This window comes from Martes martes, assembly GCF_963455335.1.
Source record: "Martes martes genome assembly, chromosome: 2".
NCBI classification, from domain to species: Eukaryota; Metazoa; Chordata; class Mammalia; order Carnivora; family Mustelidae; genus Martes; species Martes martes.
This window is the reverse complement of record NC_137889.1, coordinates 173138217-173163374: the sequence shown is the minus strand read 5'-3', so window position 1 is coordinate 173163374 and position 25158 is coordinate 173138217. Positions and strand designations below refer to the sequence as shown.

At 46.0% G+C, this 25158-nt stretch overlaps 1 protein-coding gene across 1 annotated transcript in view; it reads right to left on the bottom strand.

Annotated features, from left to right (window-relative positions):
- Window positions 1-22790, bottom strand: part of LIMCH1 (LIM and calponin homology domains 1) — a 326880-nt gene extending 304090 nt beyond the window's left edge. The window contains exon 1 of the mRNA XM_080797210.1: window positions 22617-22790. Within this exon, the coding sequence (XP_080653336.1) occupies window positions 22617-22712 (96 nt within the window). The 5' untranslated portion in view covers window positions 22713-22790. The remainder of the gene's footprint in view (window positions 1-22616) is intronic.
- Window positions 22791-25158: the final 2368 nt, after the last annotated feature.

Below are 25158 nucleotides of genomic sequence, written 5' to 3'. Positions count from 1 at the left end.
AAAAAAGAAGATTCTCCTAAAGAAACTTTGCTCAGATATTCGGAATTTCATACTGTTCTTGAGAGTCCACCATGAGACTTGGACTATTTATTCCATCACATGAGCTAGGAATGAGGTTGTTGGCAGAAAATATAATATTCCCTGAATGCACATCCCTTCACACACCCCCACAGAAATCATCATTAAATTAAGTTTTAAATCTTACATCTGCCAATATCGCCCTGTGCAACTGACTTGTTTTGTCATCTGCTGGGTTCTCCGCCTTGGCTGCACATTGGAACCACTTGGGGGAAACTTATGAACTAACAATGCCCAGGCCCTGATCCAGATCATTTGAAATCACAAGCTCCCAAGTGACTGAAATCTGCAGCCAGAGCCGAGAACGGCTGAGCTCCAGCTCTCCACTAGTAGGTTGGTTTAGTTTAAAAAATAAAATTTGAGAAAACCCCAAATGTCTATAAGACTGCAATTGACCAGAAGGCTCCAGAATGAAGCAAAATCATAAGCAACATGGATTTCAGTGTAAATCAAGAATAATACCAGCGATTACCTGCATCAGGTGAGACTCAGGTTTGGAAGCTCTTTTATTCCTCTATTGTTTGTTGTTGTTTATAATCTTAAAATTTAAAAGACTAGATTCCTTCTGGAAGATATATCAGAGAGAACTTTCCATTTACCCAAATAGACTAGATTAGGACTAATGATTCTATATCAGCATCTCCAATATTGAATCCCTTATATATGAAACATGGTACAGATTCTATAGGCACTTGTGATTTTCAAATATGCCCACAAATTCTTTGAGGCTTCTCCCTTTAAGTGAAGCCTAACTCCCTACCTCTTAGGCGTGAACTGTACTTGGTGATTCATTTCTAGGGAAAGGAACGTGGCAGATATGGAAGCATGTGAAGTCTAAGGCTGATTCACGATAGGTGTTGTGTCTCCCTCTTTGCTTTCCTGAATCACTCACTCAGGACGTGAGGGGGGAAGTCGGCTGCATGTTATAAGGACACACAAACAGCCCCATTGAGAGGGCTAGAAAGTAAGGTCCTAAGACCTCCAGCCAACAGCCAGCAAAGAACTGCAGCTCCCGCTCACACAAGTCAGCCATCTTAGAACAGGATCTGCCCACCCCAGTCAAGCCTTCAGGTGACTGCAACCCCAGCCAACATCTTGTTTGCAGCCTCAATAAAGACCCTGAGACAGAACTGCCCACCTGATCTTTCCCAAATTCCTGACTCACAGAAACTATGAAATGATAAATATTTGTTGGTTTAAGATGCTACGTTTTGGGTTAACTTGTTTTGCAGCAAAGATAACGAATGCACCATCACAACATTTTAAGTTTTCTTGGGAAAAATCTAGAAGTGCCTCTTTTCCTATTTCTATATAGTCTCAATACCCTCCCTGCATGTCCCAGGAACCTTGTTTCATCAATCCTTCCTTCCCTCTGTTATATAATCTGATCTCCCCTTCTCTTCTCTGAAAGACTTCTAATATGTTCTAGTCTCTCCCATCCTTAAATACAGAACTAAACAAATCCAACTGTGACCATGTTCCTCCCATCCCTCTCTTCACTACTCTGCCTTCTTCACTGACAAGTACCCTGAAGTAATAATCTATACTCCCTCTCCTTTTTCACACCTCCCACAAGCCTTGAGCCGCTGCAACCACTGCGGTAACAAAGCAGTTCACACCATCCTCCCAAACTCCCACAGCCACAGACCGGCTTCTTGAACATCTCACAGGATCCTCAAAGCACACACACACAAGCCTGAACTCATCCTCACTCCTCACACCACTCCTCTCCTGAGCTTCCCTCTCTTGGGGAATTATTCCACCCCAGGGACCAAGCCATATGTTCAGGAGGTACCCTCAGTTTCTCCATCTTGCCATTGTTCACCCACATCCATTCAGTCACTAAATCTCATCAATTTTGTATCCCTGACATTCACTTTCACCATTGTTACCATCACCACCTCTTTCTGCTTTGGGACTGGCCACTGCCATCATTCCCTGTGTTGCCACCAAGGTCATTCTCCTGAAAAATACTACAGTCACACCTTCCTAACTTTTCAGTTATTCCCCATCACTCATGGATAAAATCCAAATCCTATTTTAAAATATTAATAGCAGTTAATACCTATGGAGCCCTTGACCGCATGGTCAAACACTGTTATTGGGGCCTTACGTGTATGAAATTTTTTTTTAAGATTTTATTTATTTATTCGACAGACAGAGATCACAAGTAGGCAGAGAGGCAGGCAGAGAGAGAGAGAAAGCAGGCTCCCTGCTGAGCAGAGAGCCCAACTCGGGGCTCCATCCCAGGACCCTGGGATCATGACCTGAGCCGAAGGCAGAGGCTTTAACCCACTGAGCCACCCAGGCGCCCCTGAATTTTTTAACCCTAACCACAAGTCATGAGGCAGACACTGAGAATACCCTTACCATGTCACAGATGATGAACTAAGTCCCACAGAGGCCAAGTAAGTCGAAGAGCTAGTAAATGGAAGAGCCAAGTTTTTAACTGAGGCTGTGTGATTCTGTCAGCTCTTTGGGCTCCAGCTCCAAACCCTAATATTTGAAGCACACGGCCTTCACTGATATAACCCAGAGTCTTTGCTCAGCTCTGCAGCTAAATGTGTCCTGCTCCCACAAACCTCCATGCCTCTGCTCAAGCTGCTCTCACAGTCTAGAAGGTTCTTCTCCAGCTCTTGCTCTCACCTCTCCTCACCCTCACCTTCCCCATCCAAATGTCAATACTTGCTCATTTTTCAAGCCTCAACCCAACACCGATCTCCTCAAAGATGTCAATCCCTACCAAAGGAGAAGTGTTCACTTCTTCCTTTGTGGCTCCAAGGAAACCTACACAAACTTGTTTCCTAACGCTTTGTGAGAGACTAGAATATTATTTGAAAAATAGGCACTCCTCTCCCCTCCCCCTATAAGTTCAGAATGTCCTTCCCAATCCCATGACTCTGGACGTGGCCACATTTCTTGTTCCAACAGTACAACACGAATAGATGTGAAGCAAGTGGAGATTTTAAATCCATTTATGGCTTGGCTGGGCTCTGGTGCACCTGTCATTCACTTGGCATTAAGACAACAATCCCCCAACTTGCTTCTGGTCCACGGAGAACACAGAGACACATGAAGCAGACCTGAACCCCACCCACAGCCTTGAGCTGACTGCAGTCAACCTAGAACTTGAAGCAGAACCACTCCAGCTGTCCCCTGGATCTGTGCGCAAGAAAAAAAACAACCAAATGAACCATCACTATCCACCACTGAGCTTTGGGGGTGGTTTGTTACACCGCACTACTGTACCAAGAGCTGACTAATATATGCCCAGATGTCTTAATTTCATGTGTTTATTTACACAGCTTGAAGGCTAAGAACAGTGCTTAGAACATTAAGAAAGCTTAACATTGTTGAGCTATAATTCATATACCGTAAAGCTCACACTTTCAAAGTGCATCCATCAGAATTTTTTAGTATTTTCACTAAGTACCATAAATGAGTGGGCAACCATGAAACTATGACCACTATCTATTCCAGAATATTTCCATCACCCCAAAAACAAACCCAGTGCCATTAGCAGTCTCTTCAGAGATTTTCATAAATGAATAACTTAATGGATGAAAATGTAAGAAAATGCTTAGAAGAACTTATTCCAAACTAGCAGGATGATATAAACATTGCAGAAGGGGTGCCTGGGTGGCTCAGTGGGTTAAAGCCTCTGCCTTCGGCTCAGGTCATGATCTCAGGGTCCTGAGATAGAGCCCCGAGTTGGGCTCTCTGCTCAGTAGGAAGCCTGTTTCCTCCTCTCTCTCTCTCTGCCTGCCTCTCTGCCTACTTGTGATCTCTGTCTGTCAAATAAACAAATAACATCTTTAAAAAATAAATAAATAAATAAACATTGCAGAAAAAGAAATCAGAAATGCTTCTCTATTAAGTATTTTAAGGTCATTTTATTTTTTAAATAACTTATACCATATTTCTCATATATTTTAAATATAAATATTTAATATTCTTTATAATTGCTATCATAAGGCGAAGGCCATTTGGGGATTTAATTTTGGTCTATGGATCACAGAGAGATGCGGACCTTAAAAGCCACAAAGCATAGAGGAGGATGGAAAAAAAAAGTCTCACATAGTTCAAAGCTATCAGTAGCTGAGGAAAACATGATATGGAATCTGCTTTAGCACTAAAAGAAAAAAATCTCTTGGTCAAATGCCAAAAATAAAATCTCAGTATTTCTAACAATAGGGACCAGAGCCTTAAAAATCGGCAAATTCACACTTTAAAAACACAAAGGCCAAATCCCAAAGAATGGCAGGATTGAAAAACTATTCTGTTTGGATCCTTGACACCATACTTAATCACCATTACCCTTTATTTTTTTTTTTTTAGATTCCAAAGAAAACTATATTTTCGAGAAACTCTATAATGACAGGTTCATTTCATTGTATTAACTAAAAAGAAAAAAAAAAAGGAGGGTAGGGGTTCTTAGGTCAAAGAATAACTCCATAAAATGGAGATGCCTTTGGGGCAAAAAAGAGTTTATTGAAAACTTGTATCTTGAATCATGAGATAAATAAGAAACTCCTGTCAAGGGCAAATGTTCTAAACTCAAAAAAAATATTTTCTATGTATAGAAAAAGCACCCCAGATGCTATTTTGCTGTGCTGTATGAAACAATTTTAACCAATCTAAGAAACGAGAAACTCATCACTCTAAACACCATCACCCCCTTCAATAACAGCAGTGAAGTGAAAACCTGACCAAGGCCCAGCAGAGTAACCGGTGAGCCCTCAGGTATCCTGACCCCCATCTAGGCTGTCCAACCAGTTTTTATTTTTACCCTCCTCCTTCCCGCACTGGCTCTGCCCAGGACCCAGCTGTGCTGTGCCAATCTGGGTCACTCAAGCAGAGGATCAGTGGGCGACAGCCGCCGCATCCACTTTTAGAAGGGCCCGCGTGCCTGGGGAGTGCACGGCCACAGCCAAATGTCCTCCAGGCCTGAGTGGCCGGCGGACAGCAACTGTGTGGTTTTGCTAGTTCCAGGCTTCCAGCTTCAAAAAAGACATCCTTACCTGAGGAACACGGAATTAAATGGGGAAAATAAATCCGATTCTACCACTGACAATTTTTCAGTGCAAATATTTTTAAAAAGCTGCTGTTTGGTACCTCAGTAAAAAGGTCCATATATATTGGGGAAAAAGGGAAACTGCAGGCCCAGGATGGACCTTTCTATATTCTTTTTTTCTTTTTCTTTTTTTTTTTAAGATTTTATTTATTTGTTTATTTGATAGAGAGAGAGACACAGTGAGAGAGGGAACACAAGCAGGGAGATTGGGGAGGGAGAAGCAGGCTTCCCGCTGAGCAGAGCCTGATGCAGATGCCTGACTCGATCCCAGGACCCTGGGATCATGACCTGAGCCGAAGGCGGAGGCTTGAACTCACTGAGCCACCCAGGCGCCCCTATATTCTTCTTTACTTTAGCTTTGTTGAGATAAAATTGACAAATAAAATTGTGACATTTAAAGTGTACAATGTAATACCTTGATATATGTATACATTGTAAGAATTCCTCTCATCTAGTTATTAATACATGCCATCATCTCACATACTGATTTTTATATATTATATAAATACAAATCTATGTATAGATATGAGAACATATATATGAGAATATATATATGAGAACATTTCAATTCTTCTCTCTTCGTAAATGTCACTGATACGACACAGTGTTATCAGCCACAAAACTATGTTATATTTAGATCCTCAGACCTTATTTATCTTACAGCTAGAGTTTGTAGCCCTTTAACAACGTCTCCCTATTTCCTCCACCCCCAGCCCCTGGCAGCCACTTTTCTACTCTGTTTCTATAAGTTTAACTTTTTTTTCTTTTGTAAGATTTATAAGAATTATAAGATTTATGAGAAGTAATACCATGCAGTATTTGTCTTTCTCCATCTGGCTTATTTCACTTAGCATAATGCCCTCAAACTCCATCCATGTTGTCTCAAATACCAGGATTACCTTCTTTCTCAGGGCTGCATAATATTCCATTATGTGTATGTATGTGTATTATATATTAGAGATGTGTGTATAAATACATTATATACACACATTATATATACACACTTACATAATATATATACATACACACAGACACACAGACACACACACACACACACATATATATATTACACCGTATCTTTCTTTACCCATTGATGCGCATTTGGATTGTACCCATATCTTCACTAGTGTGAATAATGCTGCACTAAGCGTGGGAGTGCAGATATCTCTTTGAGATCTTGTTTTCGTTTCCTTTGAATATATAACCAGAAGCAGAATTACTGGGTCATATGGTAATTCTATTTTTTAATGTTTGTTTGATTTATATTATATCACCTCCATGTCCAGTGTGGAGTACAACATGGGGCTTAAACTCACAACCCTGAGACTGAGACCTGAGCTGAGATCAAGAGTCAGGACACTTAACGGGCTGAACCACCCAGGCGCCCCTGGTAATTCTACGTTTCATTTTGGAGAAACCTGTATACTGTTTCCCATAGTGGCTGCACCAATTTACATCCCCGCCAGAGGTGTGCGAGGGTTCTCCTTCCTCTGCCCTCTCACCAACACTTGTCATTTCTTGTGGTTTTGACGACAGCAGGCTATCCGGTGTGAGATAATACCTCACTGTGGTTCTGATTTGCATTTCCCTGAGGAGCAGTGATGTCAAGCACCTTTTTATGTATCTGTTGGCCATTAGTGGGTCCTTTTTGGAAAAATCTCTATCCGGTTCCTCTGCCTATTTTTTAACTGGATTGTTTGGGGGTTTTGCTATTGAGTTGTATGGGTTATAGTATTTTTTAATCAATGTTTCTAAATCAATCAGATTCATTCAATCGTATTTTAATACTGAGGAGAACCAATGACATGCTGGATAGACACCTGGCATTCAGTGACATCTTTAAATCTGACCCTTTTCGAGTCTTAAAAAATAAGAATAAAACAGTCTGTTAACACCCTTTTTTTTTAATCATTCCCAGATTATAACCCTCAAGCTCACTTCCAAGAAGGTGCCACTGTTCTGACTTTCTTATTTTAATGATTTCCTTGCTTTTCTCTACAGTCTTACCACCCCTGTGTGTGCATTACTATCACATTTTAATTAAAATGTTGGTAACTTTGTTGGTGGCCTACTCAGTGTCTAATTCCCAGATTTCACTTGAGGGAACTCAGCGCTCTGTTACCGGATAGCAGCCAGCTTCTCTGTTAGAGATGGACCAGAGTGGACCCTGTTTAGCTTAAGCTAACCAACTTGTCTATTCCTCTGTTGATCATAGAAGGGAGATGCGTCTCCATCCTTTGCCTAGATGGTATAAAGAGAATATGAGAATTGGAACTCTTCCTGCCCAGCCAGCCCTCAACTGGAGAAGCCTAGGCTTTCTGGGATGGGATAGGACAGGTGTCGATCCACTGTGTAAATCCTGAGCATAAAGTCCCATGACGCACAGCTCAGTGAATGGCTGAGAGAATCCTTGTTCTCACGGACAACATCTTGCTGCTAAGTCAGCTTTTCCTGAAGTAGGGATCTACTTCCAAGACTCCCAATGAGCCAATAAACCATCTTCTTTTCTTTTCCATTTTATTTTATTTTATTTCTTTTCAGTATTCCAAAATTCATTGTTTATGTACCACACCCAGTGCTCCATGCAACACGCACCCTCCTTAATACCCACCACCAGGCTCCCCCAACCCCCACCCCCCTCCATCTTCTTTTCTAAAGCCAATTTGGATTGGATTTCTGTTGGTTGCAACCATCAGAACACTAAGACAAACACACACAGGCACACACATACACACACACACACACAAGATCTGAATGAAAAATTATGAAACATACACTCATATAAAGCCAAATGAATGAAAAAAAAAATCACACAATTCACGACCCTTGATGGTAGTTAAAAGTCAGTGACCTACCATATCAGAGTAACAATAGGGTCCATCGGGCCACTTGGGGCCCAGAGTCCCCTGTACATTAGAAAGTGGGATTGGGGACAACCCTGGAGCCTCCTTTGGATAAGATTTCTCTCCTTTCTGAGTAGTAACAACTACCAAGCTGTGTACTGGGTAAAGAGATTCATTTGGGGGGGTGGTTCTTGAAAAATACTGAAAGCATGTCTAAGGCTAACACTGGCCTCCTGCATCTTCAGGCATCGTCCAACCCCTCCCTGCGCTCCTCACTGCACTCCCCCCCACCGCCACCCCTCAAGGATACCCTTGGTGAAGAGCCCGTATCACACCCCACAGCATGCCGCTTACCAGCACAGCTCAAGCAGCCAAGATGCCTGGGTTTGAAAGTCAGCTCCACCATCTAATGACTATGTGACTTTACCTGTTTTTCTGTACATTGGAAGTAAAAAGATTTGAACCTAGCTCACAGGGTGGGGGAGAAGCGAAATGCTCAGAACAGGGCCAGCCAGGTTACAAGCCCTCAGAAACCTGTCATGGACTATAGTAATTTGAGGGAGCTTGGAGAAGATCCCACCTCCAAGACAGAGCTATGCGTGGCCCCAGGCTCAGGCCAGGCAGCACTGAGGACCCCCACCTTCTGCCCGAGGGCTGGACAGCCCTCCCTCCACCTGCTGCAGCTACATTCTGCACCTCGGCCACCCTGATTCCCAACACTCCCGCCTTTCTGGGCTCCTTTGTCTCTTCCTTCGGAGTGTTCCCACATCCTGTTCCTTTTTGCCTGGCCAGTTCCTGCTCGTCCTTGGGGTCTCAGCTTCAACAGCACTTCCTCAGAGGCCTGCCCAAGGCCCCATAGACCAAAGATGGGCCCAGCCTCTCCACAGTGCACACAACCTGCTCTCCCCTTTGTGAACACATATCGCACGTGGAATTCTGCGTTCAGGGTCCATCTTTCACCGTGGAAGGAAACCCCACAATGGCAGGAGCCATAGTTCTCTCGCACATGACTGAGTGCCCAAGGTCTTCTGAAAGTGGACAGGAAACGTTGAGTTCCTTAAAAAAGTTTCCTTAGGACCAAGATTCCAGATTCCCCAGTTACAGCGGTATGTATGACTATGTGAGTGAAAGACAGTAAGTCTGCAAAACACATTAAAATCCAAGCATCTCTACTATAAAACAACACACACACCCCTGAAAATGCACCAACAATGTCCCAAAGTAAGACAAATAACCAACAACCCTGTACTTTGCAAAATCACACCCTAAAAAATAACAGGGCTTGCGGAAAATACAGAGTTCAGGCAGAAGGCTCAAATCCCATTCAGTTTTGTAACCAGAACACTGACAAAAGCAGTAAGAACACTGAAAATTACTAGCACAGATAAAACTGTTTCCTAGCAACTAATAGTACTGTGCACAAAGAAGATGTTCAATAAACAGCTGTTAAGGGAAAGAGCGGGGAGAGGAGGAGGGGCAGGTCAGATGCTTGGTTAGAGAGTTACTCGGGATCATGATTTTTAGAGGTTTTGCTCTTACTTCTAAAGCACAACAGTCACCAGCCCAAGCTCAATTTCTGGAACGGGACTGCCTCGGTACAAATTCCAACTCTGCCACTTATTAGTTACATGACACCAGGCAAATCAGTTAACTGGATTCCAGTTTTCTCATCTGTAAAATTGGCATAAAATGGTGCTTACCTAATGTGCCAGGCACTGTGCCAGGTGTGAAACAGATCAAGAGATATCCCCATTAACTCAAACAAAGGCCTGGACTAGCACCGGCACAGAAGTGGTCTAGAAATATGGTCACTATGACTATTTTTATTCGGCACTGAACTAGCCACTTTACCGCTTTATGTTATCACATTCTGTGAACGCTTGCAACACAACGAATCAAACTCCATTTGTCACCCACCCCTCCTATTTATGACATCTTGCAAGGTCTCTGAGGAAAAGGGCGGCAACCACATCTGTGGGTTGATAGACAACATTCAGCTCCAAGAGCTCCTTTGTCAATTTTCTGCAGGAAAGGCAGAGAGGATGCTATTTCTCAGTGTTTCCATTGGGTCATGACAATTGGCGGTCATAGCCATGGTCACTTATTAACACCAGTTACAGGCTATTAGCTTTTATAGGACATTCTCCTTTTAAAAAAGGAGTCCTTACCTCTCTAGTAAGAACTCATACAGGTTAGCACTATAATAAAAATTCCTTATGCCCAAAACCCAAAGATACCTAGGAATAAACCTAGCCAAAGAGGCAAAGGATCTGTACTCAGAAAACCAGGATACTCCTGTAAGAAATCGAGGAAGAACTAAAGAAATGGAAAAATGTTCCATGCTCATGGATTAGAAGAACAAATAGTGTTAAAATGTGTATGCCACCCAGAGCAATCTATACATTCAATGCAATCCCTATCAAAATACCATCACCATTTTCACAGAGCTGGAACAAATAATCCTAAAATTTGTATGGAACCAGAGAAGACCCTGAATCATCAAGGAAATGTTCAAAAAGAAAAACAAAGCTGGGGCATCACACTACCTGATTTCAAGCTCTATTACAAAGCTGTAATCATCAAGACAGTATGGTACTGGCACCAAAGCAGACACAAAGATCAATGGAACAGAATAGAGAGCCCAGAAATGGACCCTCAACTCTATGGTCAACTAAACTTCAACAAAGCGGGAAAGAATGTCCAATGGAAAAAAGACAGTGTCTTCAACAGATGTGTTGGGAAAACTGGACAGCCACATGCGGAAGAATGAAACTGGACCATTTTCTTACCCACACACAAAAATAGACTCAAAATGGATGAAAGACCTAAATGCAAGACAGGAATCCACCAAAATCCTAGAGGAGAACATAGGCAGCAATTTCTTGCCAGACACACATCCAAAGGAAGGGAAGCAAGGGCAAAAATTAACTATTGGGGCTTCATCATGATAAAAAGCTTTTGCACAGCAAAGGAAACAGTTGACAAAACCAAAAGACAGAATAGGAAAAGGTATTTGTAAATGTCTTAGCAGATAAAGGGCTAGTATCCAAAATCTATAAAGAACTTATCAAACTTCACACCCAAAAAACAAATAATCCAGTCAAGAAATGGGCAGAAGACATGAACAGACATTTCTCCAAAGAAGACATACAAATGGCCAACAGACACATGAAAAATGCTCAATGTCACTTGGCATAAGGGAAATACAATGAGATACCACCTCACACTAGTCAGAATGGCTGAAATTAACAAGTCAGGAAATGACAAATATTGGCAAAGATGCGGAGAAAGGGGAACCCTCCTACACTGTTGGTGGGAATGCAAGTTGGTGCAGCCACTCTGGAAAACAGTATGGAGGTTCCTCGAAAAGTTGAAATAGAGTTACCCTATGACCCCGCAACTGCACTACTAGGTATCTATCCCAAGGATACAAATGTAGTGATCTGAAAGGGCATGTGCACCCCAATGTTTATAGCAGCAATGTCCACAATAGCCAAACTATGGAAAGAGCCCAGATGTCCATTGACAGATGAATGGATAAAGAAGATGTGGTATAAATATATATATATAATGGAATACTATGCAGCCATCAAAAAGTAAGAAATCTTGCCATTTGCAACAACACGTATGTATGGAACTAAAGGGTATTATGCTAAGCAAAATCAGAGAAAGACAATTATATGATCTCACTCATATGTGGAATTTAAGAAACAAAATAGAGGCTCATAGAGGAAGGGAGGAGAAAATAAAACAAGATGAAATCACAGATGGAGACAAATTATAAGAGACTCTTAATAATAGGAAACAAACTGAGGGTTGCTGGGGGGAGCATGAGGGGGTAACTGGGTGATGGACATTCAGAAGAGCATGAAATGTTATAAGCATTGGATACTATATAAGACTGATAGATCACTGAACTCTACCTCTGAAACTAATAATACACTCTGTGTTAATTGAATTTAAATAAAATAAATAAATAAATGCAATCATCAGCGATAAAAACAACATATTTTTAAAAATTATCTATGCCTTCCCAATTGTATATTCTTTTTTTTTTAATTAATTTATTTATTTGATGGAGAGAGACACAGTGCAAGAGGGAACACAAGCAGGGGAAGTGGGAGAGGGAGAAGCAGGCTTCCTGCTGAGCAGGGAACCAGATTCGGGGCTCGATCCCAGGAACCTGGGATCATGACCTGAGCTGAAGGCAGACACTTCACTGACTGAGCCACCAAGGCGCCCTCCACAATGGTATATTCTTTATAGTATACTATGTATAGTGATACTGGATAATTATCTGTAGACTAAAAATATGGTATTTCATTAAAAAGTAAAATAAAAATAAAACACTTTTTTCAAAAAAAAATTTTTTTAATTAACAAAAAATCCTCCAGTGCCCTTTTTTTTTTTTTATCCTCTAAGTTGAAGTAGTTTGATCTTTCTTTCATACTGGACCCCCACAACAGGTAAGAGAGAGGAAGCTGACTGATTGCTTTGAGGTAGGAGAAAAAAGTGGCGAGAGTCTCAGGTGAAAATGCTGGGGGGAGAGGGGGCACGTTTATTTAAAGAACAGAAATGTTTGCTCTCCAACCCTGCAGACAGGAACTGTAAGCCCCACATCAGTTCAACCTAAGGGGAAAGTTGGCCTCCTAAGTCATTCCTTCAACAGATATCACCTGCCTAAGAGCCAAAAGTGAAATCACTTTCCAAGTGTCCAATCACTGACTATCTCCAGGCAACCACCGGGTAAACTGCTTTTTTTAATCAGTCTTAAAAAAAAAAAAAAAACTTTGCTTCCTGTCAGGTCAGCAACAGAGTCTATTTTCTCTGCTATGGCAGAGTCCAAGTGCCAATCAGGCAATTATAGCTGGGCACAGGCTCCCTGAGAAACCTTTTGGGCAGTGGGTAATGTGGCCATGGGGCTCCGGTGGGGTGCAGGAGGAATGGGGACAGTGACTAAGTCCTAGTCCCTGGCCACAAGAACTCTGGGATTCGTCGAAGGAGACAGATCCCGCCCAACCATATATTCGTTACAATGATATATGACAACGTTTCTAACAGAGGCAGATACTAAATGCCCGGTTTGCACAGAAGAAGAGGGATTAATGGGCTTAGAGGAATCAGGGAGTCTGCTTCAGAGGCAGACATATTTAAGCTCTGTCTGGAAAGGATCTGTCCTTGGAGAAGTGGGGAAAGGACATCCTGGGGTCCCCCTAACTCAACAGCCATTTTCCCCTTTCTTCTGAGGAACAGAATCCAGAGTACGACCTGAGGACACTGAAGCCTCCCCTACAACCAGAAGTGGCCATATTACTGAAAACCTGGGCAATAAAACATAAGCAGAAGAATTGGGAAGAATTTTCTAGAAGGTGTCTTATGTACTCTTTATTTTTTATTCCTCCATCCTACTTTCTGGAAGGATGATGTTTTAAGATTTTGTTTATTTATTTGACAGTGAGAGAGGGAACACAAGCAGGGGGGAGTGGGAGAGGGAGGAGCAGGCCTCCCACTGAGCAGGGAGCCTGATTTGGGGCTCTATCCCAGAACCCTGGGATCATGACCCGAGCCAAAGGCAGACGCTTAACAACTGAGCCACCCAGGTGCCCCCTGGAAGGATGATGTGATGATGAGTCTCTAGCAGCCATGCTGAACCATGAGGAAGGGGGTGTAGAGGTGGTGGGTTCAAGTGCTGAAAGAAGCCAAAGTCACAGACCTCCGGAGTTTACAACTTCTAGGATTCCCAAATGGGACATGACTTTATTACTTTATAAAGTCCCTTCTTTTAAAGGAGTCTGGGGCAAGTTCCCAAATTAGAGGACATCTACAGGTCATCACCCAAAGTCTTATACAAAATCGCTCTGCTCACTTACTGAAAGGAACGCAAGCTTCTTGCAAGCCTCTTACCTCAAAGTGGAGTACAGCTTCTATAGCCCTTATTTGGTATAAGAATTTTAATCCCAGGGGTGCCTGGGTGGCTTAGCTGTTGAAACATCTGCCTTTGGCCAAGGGTCCTGGGATGGAGCCCTTCATCAGGCTCCCTGTTCAGCAGGGAGTCTGTATCTCCCTCTCCCTCTTCTGCTCCCCCCTGCTTGTGCTCTCGCTCTCTCTGTCAAATGAATAAATAAAATCTTTTTAAAAAAGAATTGTAATCCCAGAGTCTAGGCTCAAAAAATAAATCCCAAGATCCTCTCTGCTATTTCTCCTAGAAGAAGAGGTCTTGATTTATCTGTGCTTGGGTCCTAAGAGGTGCAGTGGATCATCATGCAAACCCTACTCTGAGTGGCTTGCAAGGATATTCGAGAACTTCTGACTCAGCCCCTTTCCCAGCCCCTTCCCCCCACATACACACACCTTCAATACATCTGGAGAACTTAAACAGTGTTCCTATTCTACCTTTTTTTCCAAGCGTAATCACAATAAAAGCATGTGTTGTACGTACATGCAAGCCCTTGTCTCAATAAATCTGTGTCCATCTAATTCTCCTGCCCAGCACCCTTCCATGGTCTTAGCTTAAATGCTCCTTGTCTGCCTCAAGCACTTTTCTCTTAAGCCCCCCATTCTTTGTCTCCATAGTACTTAGCCCAATTTGTAATTGCGAATTTTAATTTAAGCTCTCTCTCTCTCTCTCTCTCTCTCTCTCTCTCACACACACACACACACACCACTGTGCATTTCATGTGGATGGGAATTAGGTTTCTGCTGTTCACCATCCAACCCTGGTTGTTAGCACTATGCCTGGCACATCTTTGGGGCTTAGTAACTACTTCCTAGGAAGCAAATCTTTTGATTTGATTGAAACACTTTCACACATTAATGTTTATTTCCACCGTATGCTTATTTTTAGTGTTTACACTGAAGCGAATTTACAAATGAGTGATAGTGAAGTATCCTAAATATCTTCATATTTTAGACAATCTGGCTGAGCCCACCCTAGCCCTCCTTCAGTTTCCCATTAGAAAGAAGCTAAGTGCTTGAATATCATTCTTTTTAAATGTTTATCAGGGAAGGAAAAGAGAACTGTGTTCTCAGCACAATAAATAAAACTTCAGTCCCTTGGTAAGAAACGTACCGCTGAGGATTTTTTTATAACAGTATTGGGTCATGGAAATAAAAATGCCACAAGCCTTTGCCCTTGACATTTACTTAAAAAAAAAAAAAAAAACAAGTGCAGGTCTATTCTTACATAGCCTCCCAATGGGCTATTTAGGGATAGGTGGGTGGGGTAGGTCTCTAAATTCTATGGCTGACCAGGTGGCCAAGTTGCATCCTGTATGAGCTGTCGCATGATCACTATCACAGACAGAATACAGAACAGTGGAAACTTGGAGCTTTCTCAGCCTAACCAATACTTTGTTCTTAAAATCCCATCATAGATATAAGGATGCAGTTTTGCTGATAATGTAAGTTGAGTGGGTAAAGACAGCCACTAAGATATTCCTTAGGTGCAAGTCGCATGACTACGTCACTTCGTTTTCGCCCCCATGTTAAAGATAATTCCCTGAGACACACCGGCCACCCCACCAGGGCTAGCTTCGTTAGCACATCTCTTTAGGAGTGTTGTTTTCAACGCCGCAAACATGGAATTTTACCACAGCAGAACTGAACTAGATGACATCATTCTTCCTTGCAGAGAGAGATAGAACATCTCCTCATGTCCAGGCAGAAGTCTTTCCAATATTCTGTCACTTTTTTTGTAAGGACTATTTTTTTTTCCTGTATCATCTAGTAACCCTCTCATTTAGACTATTTTTATTTTTCTCAATCACTTAAAAACAAAGTTCCTTTATCCTTTCCTTTCCTCATTTAATTGCACTGAAGTCATCCTTTTTCCCACCCAACCCTTCACCCCAAAAAGATCAGACCTGCTACCTTTCTTTCGCTTCAAATATAAACACACACACATCCTTAGGAACAGATGAGGGGAAATATTATAAAATTGTTTTCCACATTTTCCTGAACCACAGAAGAGTAAACCAGGCTTAAAAAGAGAATCCAGGGACGCCTGGGTGGCTCCGTCAGTTAAGCGACCAAACTCCTGGTTTCATCTCAGGTCATGATCTTGAGGTATTGGGTTCGAGCCCTATGCCAGGCTCTGCGCCCAGCAGGAAGTCTGCTTCAGATTCTCCCTCTCTCTCTCTCTCTCTCTTAAGTAAGTAAATAAATAAATAAAATATTTTTTTAAAAGAAAGAAAATATAGCTCCAGTGCGAGTAGTTTAGTCAAAGATCAACTAGTATTTACTCATTCAGTCCTCAACCATGAAAATAAGGGCCAAAATGATTAAGGTTAGACTGGAAGGTCAGTGACAGGGATGCCGAGGATTCCCAGAAGTCACACAGCTGCTTCGTTTTGACCCTTCAGTTCTTTAGGATGTGACGTGGACACCTGCAGGAGAGGCTGCCAATCTCCTCTCTCGGAAGGACCTGCCTCTTGGCTGAACTCAACAACAAAACCATTCCCAGGTGAGATGTTGGCCAGTTGGGAGCACACTCGGGGGAAGGTGAGGAGCTGTGGTAAAGGCCTCAGACGCGTCAGCGGCGCTTAAACTCATCAGGGATACCCCTTTGTGCCCATATTTGAAAGAGACGAGCCATGGGGAATGGTCTAGCGACCCACAGCTTCCGAAATCCACAATCTGCTCCCACATACAGGGGAAGCTGCTAGAGAAACAGGAAGCTCAGTCCTTACCAGAGTTTTTACACCTGGTCCTAATGTGGGCAGCAACAGAAGGGATCAGATAACAAGGGCGGCAAAGTCAGACGGCCTGGATTTCAATCCTGACTCTAACAAGTACTCACCGATTCTGTGACTCTGGATGGGTTTCCTCATTCCTGAAAGCCCCAATTCCCTCAACTATAGAATCTGGGGTGTCTAACAATGTATATATTCATAAAAGTTAAGAAACGGTGCTTTAATTAAGTCCTAGTTCTGCCACTTACTTGAAAGTCTGGGCAAGATACTTCATCTCTCGGGGCCTCAATTTTCTCATCTGTAAGTGGGGATGATACTACTAATTCATTCAGACACTGACTCGTTAGCCCTGTGCCTGGCATGTAGTAAGCACTCAATAAATATCAGCTTTTATCATCATGAGCATCGGTTTCATGACCGTCATTACTGTCGCCATGTCATTCCGAACTACACCACTCTTAAATTTCAGAGTGGTTCAAAGCAGAAAAGGGAAGCTGCCAGGCCAGTCTCCAGGAGCTGCCTGGTCCCACCTAGCACTGACTGCCACCCACGGAATCCCGGCCAGATGTCTGCATCATGGCTCCATTGTCATCCCCCAGCAGAGAGCAGAGGGCCAAGAGATCCAGGGCTGGGAACACAGGCCCCACCCCGCCCCTTCTTGGTGGCCAGAGTTCAGTCTCGCATTCGGAGCTCACTCCGTGCAAACTCGGTTTCCAGGGAGATGCTGAGGCAAGAGGTGCCAGCTCTACCTCCCATGCCACTTCCCTCTCCCCCAAAATCTGTGGGACCTCACTGTTCTCCCACCACGTGACCGCATTGTGGCACAGCGGCTCCTGTACACAAACAGGCCAGATTTTATTTAAATGTCCTTGTGAGAAAGATGCTGCCCGCTCTGATTTACATATCTATTCAGACCACTGCTCCCTTCTCCGTCTAGCCAGGAAAGGTTTTCTTCCTCTTCCTCGGCCCCCCATGCAATGCTGGCGAAGGATATGCCAAGTTACATCTCTGTTGTAGCGGAAAGATGTAAGAGTCATCCGGTCTCCACAGAGGTGGAGAATTTGAACGACGATACAACTTACGTCACATGTTCACTCGTCATGACACTGCAAATATCATGTGTCACCCGCCACCAAATGCTAGAGTCTCTCAAAGACTACTCATAAGTCTTCCCTATTGCCAAACAATACACCATCGTTCAGTCTTGGAGAGCAAAGGTACCCTGGGTGCCTTTAATCTTCCAAAATCAGGTCCCAGTGGAGTAAGAAAACAATTCTATATGGGCGGGAGAAATGACCCCAAATGATGAGCTGGATTCCCCCCACGCCCGCCCCGCACAAGTTCCCACGCATGTGAAATACGGATTAAGTCACAAATAAGATTATATTCGGCACCAAGCCCAACAGGCATGCTGTGATTAAGGTTAAAGGAGTCCAGAGACTTCAAGTTGAGAAGCAAGGCTGAGTTGGGTTGAAATTTGCAACCCCTCTCCAAAGGCCTGACAGCCTGTTCCAAATCACAACTGAAACCAAGTTGAAGGGACATCTGTTTCTCCAGAAAGTGTTTGGCACCGCAGAGAAGAACCACAGATTAGAACAGATAAATATTGTTGTGGGCAGAGAGGCAAAGGGGGCGCGGGTGGTGGTTACCAAGAAAATTAGAATCATCTACCCACTAACAAACTCCTGTGACTCAACAGATATCATCAAGGGAAAAAGAAAAAAGGAAAGAAAGGAAGGAAGGGAGGGAGGAAGGAGGAAGGGAATTAAAGGGGGGAATGATTCTTTTTTTCTAGCAGGAGCAGATAAAACTTAAGGGAACAAAACACTGCCACATTTGAGATGAATATTCAGACAGCCACTATTTGTATAATGACTTAACGTTGGATCGGCAGCAAGAGGAAAGGCACTGTGCACTCTGCTTGGAGTCTGGTAACAAAGACCGCATTAAATGCAAATATTTGACATAATACTGAAGAACCATTTTCTCAGCCTTAACGGAATGGACTACCAGGATCATTTTATGAGTAGATATTACTGGTTTTGCTCTGGTCCCTAAATCTCTTTTAATGCAAGGTAACACAGCATCCACTTAACTTCTGGGCCAGGTATCTGGAGCTCATAAGGTCCGACAATGGAATGAGATGAGTAGGTAATAGAATTATTTTGTTTTATAGTTAGAAACTTAGGGTTCTGAAGATGTTCTTCCAAAACAGGTGTACGAACAACAGTAATTATGGCAATCACAGAAGTGTTGATGACAATGGTGGTGATGGTGGTAAGAATTGCAGTAGTATTATTAAGGGTAATAACACCAATCATTACTTAGACAACACTTCCTAAATACTGGGTACTCTTCTGAGCATTTAAAACACACTGACTTGGGGCACCTGGATGGCTCAGTGGGTTAAAGCCTCTGCCTTCGGCTCAGGTCAGGATCCTAGATGCTGGGATCTAGCCCTGCATCGAGCCCTGCATCGGGCTCTCTGCTCGACGGGGAGCCTGCTTCCTCCTCTCTCTCTGTCTGCCGCTCTGCCTACTTGTGCTCTCTATCTGTCAAATAAATAAATATAATCTTTTAAAATAAAATAAAATACACTGACTTATTTAACTCTCCCAGCACTCCTCGAGGTAGATAAGCTAGTCTTAGTGCCCCTGTTTTACAGATGCTTTCAACAATATCTTTGTGATTCCTGTTGTTGTTAACGACTAGAACTAGCTTTCAAAGAAAACAGTTTAGAACCAAAAGGGGAGGAAGCGCAGCCTGACCAAGGTCACCCAGCTGGAAGACAACAGACCCAGGATTCAAACCCAGGCTGCCCAGCTCCAAAGTCTGACCTCTTAACCCCTGTGCTGTCCTTACTGCCCCTTTGTTTGGGAAGGCCTTCTAGAAAAGGAATGTGGAAGGAAGTTAGGCCCCTGCCTGCTGGTGGCCACGATTAATACTGGAAGTTTGCTGTTTCCTTCTGGAGTCTCCTAAACCCACATTAAGAAATGCAGCCCTGCTTCTGCAGCTATTAAAACAAACAAAAAACAAAAACAAAAACAAAGGCAAAAAACCCTGCACTGTCTTACCGAGCTGTTCCCACATGGTCTGTGACCTCCATTAGGGCTCTCTCTCACCTTTGCCAGCTAAGGCAGAAGCTGGGGGTGGGCGGAGGTGGGAGCATCAGTTCCCAGGCCCACATTTCCTGCCAGTCACCCGGCCCTCTAACAGCCAAGGCTGAGAAATTCCTCACTAACAAGTGATCTCATGGAGCTTGCTCCTTGAGCCTTTATTAAGAATGAATCTTTTCTGGCCAACCCATGACTCAAGGAAGACCAAGGGCTGAGGAGGAAAGACAAGCTGCAAAGTTTGTTTATTAACCTGCTGCACCCAAGGGAACATTTTTCTGAAAGGGTGAAATTCCTGACTACTCAAAGAGGTGGCCTGGGGGGGGCGGGGGCGGGGGGAGCCTGTGGGAAATTTAATCAACGACAGAACAAAAGTGAAAAACAAAGCCCTTCCAATAAGGATGTTGCCGAAGACAATGGGGCCCCTAAAGGAGATGGAATTGTCTCGAGATAACAATCCAGCCAGGAATTCAGCTCCCTCTAAGTATTACATTATTGCTATATTAGCCGAGGAATCTTTGTTCACCGGGCAACTGCGCGCAGAACCATCTGTTACGGCTCCCGGGTTCCCCCGGTTTGCAGACTCGGCATTTACATTTCAAGAGGAACCTCCGGGAAGGAAAAAAAGGGAGGTCACTATCTCTCCCGGGAGCAAATACCTTTTCAGACGGCCTGGGAGGGGAAGCTCTCCTTTCCCAGAAACCGAACTCCCGCAAATGAAAGGAGATAGGCCGTTTCAATAATGCACGCGCAGAGCAGAGCGCCACCGCCGCCTAGTCCTAAAGCCACGCACGCCCCCACGGGTCTCGCATTCTCCAATGGGCATACCCGCAAGGCATCGCGAATAATGCCAGGCCCGTCGGTAGGTCCTAATGGGGGCTCTACTTTCTTAAGGAAGCCCTGCCTTTTTTTTTTTTTTTTTTTTTTGAACCAGTGGAACCAGGACAAAAGCTGATAGATACCCTGTCCTGCAAAACATCTAGCCTCATACATACCACCACTTAAAAACAGACCGTGATCCTCTGGGCGGAAGGAGATGTTTTAGACCCTGATCTGGCTGGAGGCTGTAATGGTACATATACATATGAGAACATTCACGCAGATGTGCACTTAAGACTTGTGCCCTTTCCTGAAATTTATACGACAACCCATTTTCTAAGTAGACTATATTAATGTTACAATTAAGAATACTTAGAATAAACCACTTGCCTTCACGAATTGCAAGATTTGCTGGGCTCTGATGTTCTCCCCTCACCTACTATCCACATCTAAAATCTCTCCTGAGAATTTTTAAGTTCAAGAACATGAAAAATACAGCTCTCCAACTCTCAACTAAGCCAGTGAATACAAACGTCTCTTGTGTGTCCTGTGAGCCCAAGTATGTCGCACAGAGAGCACCTGTCACCCCCCTACCCAAGCCTTTCCGGCCACATATCAAAAATTAAAAGCCAAGGTCTTTTTCTCATCAGGTCATGGGCCATCAAATTATGAGAGATATAATTGGGGCTTTTATCAACAGAGCCTCAAGTTTAATCTTCTGTTTCTTTCACCCTATTTTTAAATGGATGTTTCTAAACTCTGCCTAACACTCTTGCTTGGATCAGGTTAACCCTGGAAGGGGCAGGCCTCTTGCCCCTTTGGAGCAGCAGTCAGTGAGGGTGGTTTCTGCAAGCAGTTTAGCAGGTTCAAATCTGTACCATCGTAGTTCTGTTACCCCTGAAACATCCTGACAAGGGGGGGGGTCACCAAGTGACAGCCTGAGTACTAACAGGCTTCCTATCGCTGGGCCAATGACTTAGCGGTGCATTCGTTCCTTTGAACTATCCGCAAGGAGGGCTGCCTGTCACTGAGGAAAAGGGTCAAATTCGCTAAGCCTCAAGAAAGGCCATCTGGCGAAACAGAGGCTCACTGCACGGATCACGGGGGGTCACCTTTCCCCCCTCGCGCCCTCCAAGCGTCCTGATCCCCGGCAGACGCGTCATTTGGGGAGCGCAGGGCCACAAAGCTGCATCTACAGATAGACATCGAGAATCAGGATCATCACCCAGCGAGCGCCGCCTGGACTGAGCCGAGAGCTCCAGTGATTTCCCTGGCCTGCCGAGTCATTTAAGAAGTGAAATATGCCAGCGGGGCCTGCGACCCGGCAACCTGGGAGCCCGCCCCGCCGCCTCTGGTACGGAGCAGGGGTTGCCAATGGCTGGGCAGCGTCTATGCGGATGGCGCGCTTGCAGGTGGGTCTTGCAGGCTCCCCGGCCCTGTGCGCTGGGCCAGCCTCACACCTGACCCGCTGCCAGGATACAGCCAGAAGCTCTGGTGGGTACGCGCTTCCGTGGAGACACTGCCAACTCCGCTCCAGAGGAGCTGGGACGGGAGGAGGGGGTGTCGAGAGGCGGGAGGTAGGACCGGGAGCAGGACCCTCCCCACCCCGCCCCCGAAATGCGGCGTCTGCAGCACTCTGGGTCTCGCGCTTCCTGCGCCTTTGCGGCGCTCCTGCGGGCACTGCGCTTCCCTCCGCCCGGCGTGGAAGCGGCGGGAGCTGAGATTCGCGCGGCTGGAGGACAGGAGGGATGCAGGCGCAGGAGACCGCTCCGTGCCCCCCACGCGCACAGCCAGACTGCGGCGCCCCTCATTCACGCCCACCCTCGCCCGAGACCCGCGCCAGGGCATCGCAGATCGCCCGAGGCCCGGGCGGGTGCCTCGGGCGAGCTGGCAAAAGAAAGTGGGGGGGGGGGGCGCGAGGCTGGACCTGTCGTCCGTGTGTGCGGGTCGGTGGCTTCGGGCGCCCCTGCAAGGCCTCCCGCCAGCCGGGGGGACCTACCTCGATCCACTTTTGCGCCTCCGAAAAAGCAGGCTCGGGGGGCGGCTCCGGCTGCAGAGGCTGAAGAGCTTCCAGACCCAGAGCGGGACAAGCCATTTGCGAAGCCCCGCGTGCAGTCGAGCGCTGGGCCGCCGGGATGAGGACGGCCGCCGCCGCCGCCGCCGCAGGAGCGCGCTCCCCGCCCCTTCCCACCCGCCCTCCCCTCCCGGCCTGCCCCGCCCCGCCCCGCCCCGCCCCCGCCCAGCGCAGGTCCCGGAGGAGAGCGGCGCGCTGCCGGAGGACGCCGCGGCAGCTGCTCCCTGCGCCGCCCGGTCTCCGCCGCGCCCCGAGTCCCGGCGGGAGCGAGCGCGGAGGCGCCGGGAGCTCCCTCTCTCCCCACCTTCTCTGGCCGCTCCGCCCCCCCTGGGGGGAGGGTGTCAGCTACCGAGTAAAAATAACCTCGAGTGAGCACTGGGTGTCTCCCTCCCTGCCCGCAACCGGGCCTGGAGCCCTCGGGCAGCCGCCCCGCACGTCCCTGCGCGGGGCCCCGCTGCGGACGGGCGAGCGGGTCGGCCGGCGCCTGGGAGATGCGCGCCCACCGCGGCGTACACGTCCCCGGGGGAGGCGGCGGGGCAGCGGCGGGTCGAAAAGACGCGCGGGCAGGGGCGCGGGCGGGGGCCTAGCCGCACCTGCCGTCCCGCCCGGTCGCAGAAGTCGGGGGGCCGGGGGGAGCAAGAGGCGCAGCCCTAGGTCCCAGCGCCAGGCAGTGTTCAGGCACCCCATACTAATGTGAGAAAAAAAGAAAAGAAAAACCACCCTTATAAGCCTTTTTCTCTTCAACCAAGCTATTTGTGATCCAGTCTTTTGATTCATTCAACCCGTATTTACTGTGTGACTATGTATCAGGCACTGGGGTTGGCGCTGGGGACCCAGAGATGAAAAAAGAAAGAAAAATAGGAAACGCCGAAGTCCGTGCCCTCCAGATAGCTACCTTCTAGAGAGAATGGCAGGGGCGGAGGTAGGCAGACAATAAACATATAAAACAAAAGATGGTGATTGTGGACAGTCCTGTAAGAAAAGAGAAGATAAACTGTGCGCTGGGAAGAGAGAGCTTTAGCTGACTTCCCATTACCTCTCCACTCCTCCTGGGAGGCGGTCCGATCTGTGCGCCCAGGCTCGGTGAACCGGAGGGAGGCGGGAGGTCAGGGGGGATGAAGGAGAGGGAGGTGGGGTATTTATGCTGCCCCTTACTGCCGAAATCCAGCAGATTGGCTGCTGCACCAATCCCCTGAGGACTACAGCTCTGCCTGGGGGCCGTCCTTGGGTTCTCGGAGGTTCCCAGCCTCTTCTTGTCCCAGCCTATTGCCCCAGGCCAGGTGGTGGTAAAGGCCTCCCCATCTTATTGTGGTTTCCCTACCCTCCCCACTTCCTCCCAATGGTGTCCTAATAAACTCTCAGCCACTTTCCTTGAGCACGCCTTCTGTTTTGCTCGGGAGCCCAATTTGGTGAGCCTGGAAGGTTTTTCTGACAAAGCTGGGTGACAAGATGACGTAAATGGGAGAGATGTTAACCACGCAGCCATCTGGGGAACTATTTCCAGATGCCTACAAAGGCCTTGGGATGGGAATGAGCACGGGAGGGGTCAGGGGACCCACAAAGGCTAGCATGCATGACTGGGGCGTGATGAGGGAGGAACCAGGTGGGAGCGACAACATGGGAGAGGCCTCAGGCTAGGCCAGGCCTGAGGCGTGGGAGGGGGCTCAGGCTGGCACCTCAGAGCTCAGTACCTTCAGCCAACTTAAAGCAAATGGATTCACATTTTAGAACGGCTGACGGCGAGAGAGTTTGGACGTGGCAGGAAGTCCGTGGGTGCCTCCGCAGCTCAGCCTCTGTTCCCTGTTCAGAGTCCAAGTTTAGCTTTTGCCCAATTCTGCTGCTTTAATAGGGGAATGGAACAAGAAGCAGGCCTGAAATTCCACCATGAACAGCTTTGGAGTCAAACAGCTTCCAGTTTATTTACTTTTACAACACTTCTATGGTACTTGCATGGTGCCAGGCCCTGTTCTAAGTGCATTACAAATAATTGACTAACTCATTCCCTATTCCAACCTGGTAACATAGACTATTATCAACCCTGTAAGGAACTAGGAGAAAGAAGGCGGCGAGGGGTGGGGGGAGGGGCGCGGCTGGGGAGCACTGAAGCCCGGATTCAAGCCCAGACAGCCCGGCGCCATCTGCCCTTAACCACGCACTGCACGGCCTTGCCAGGCCCGGTCCCAAGGCCACCGCTTACAATGCGTGCCTCAGTTTCCTCATCTCAAATGAGGTTGAGATGGCAACCTTTCAGCAGAATCACTATGAGGAGAAAACAGGATTTCTGAATGTGAAAGGACCCAGCTTGGGGCTGGCAGAGACAGTGCTCCGTTTAATCCTTCCTGCTTTCCAAAAAGGAGGGAGGGGAGACGTTACAAAGAGTAAAGAAGACAAGCTGAGGAAAAGGGCTAATGAAATATTGTCAGAGGAGGACCTTGTCTCTACAAAGAAACATGGCAAAGTCAATAAT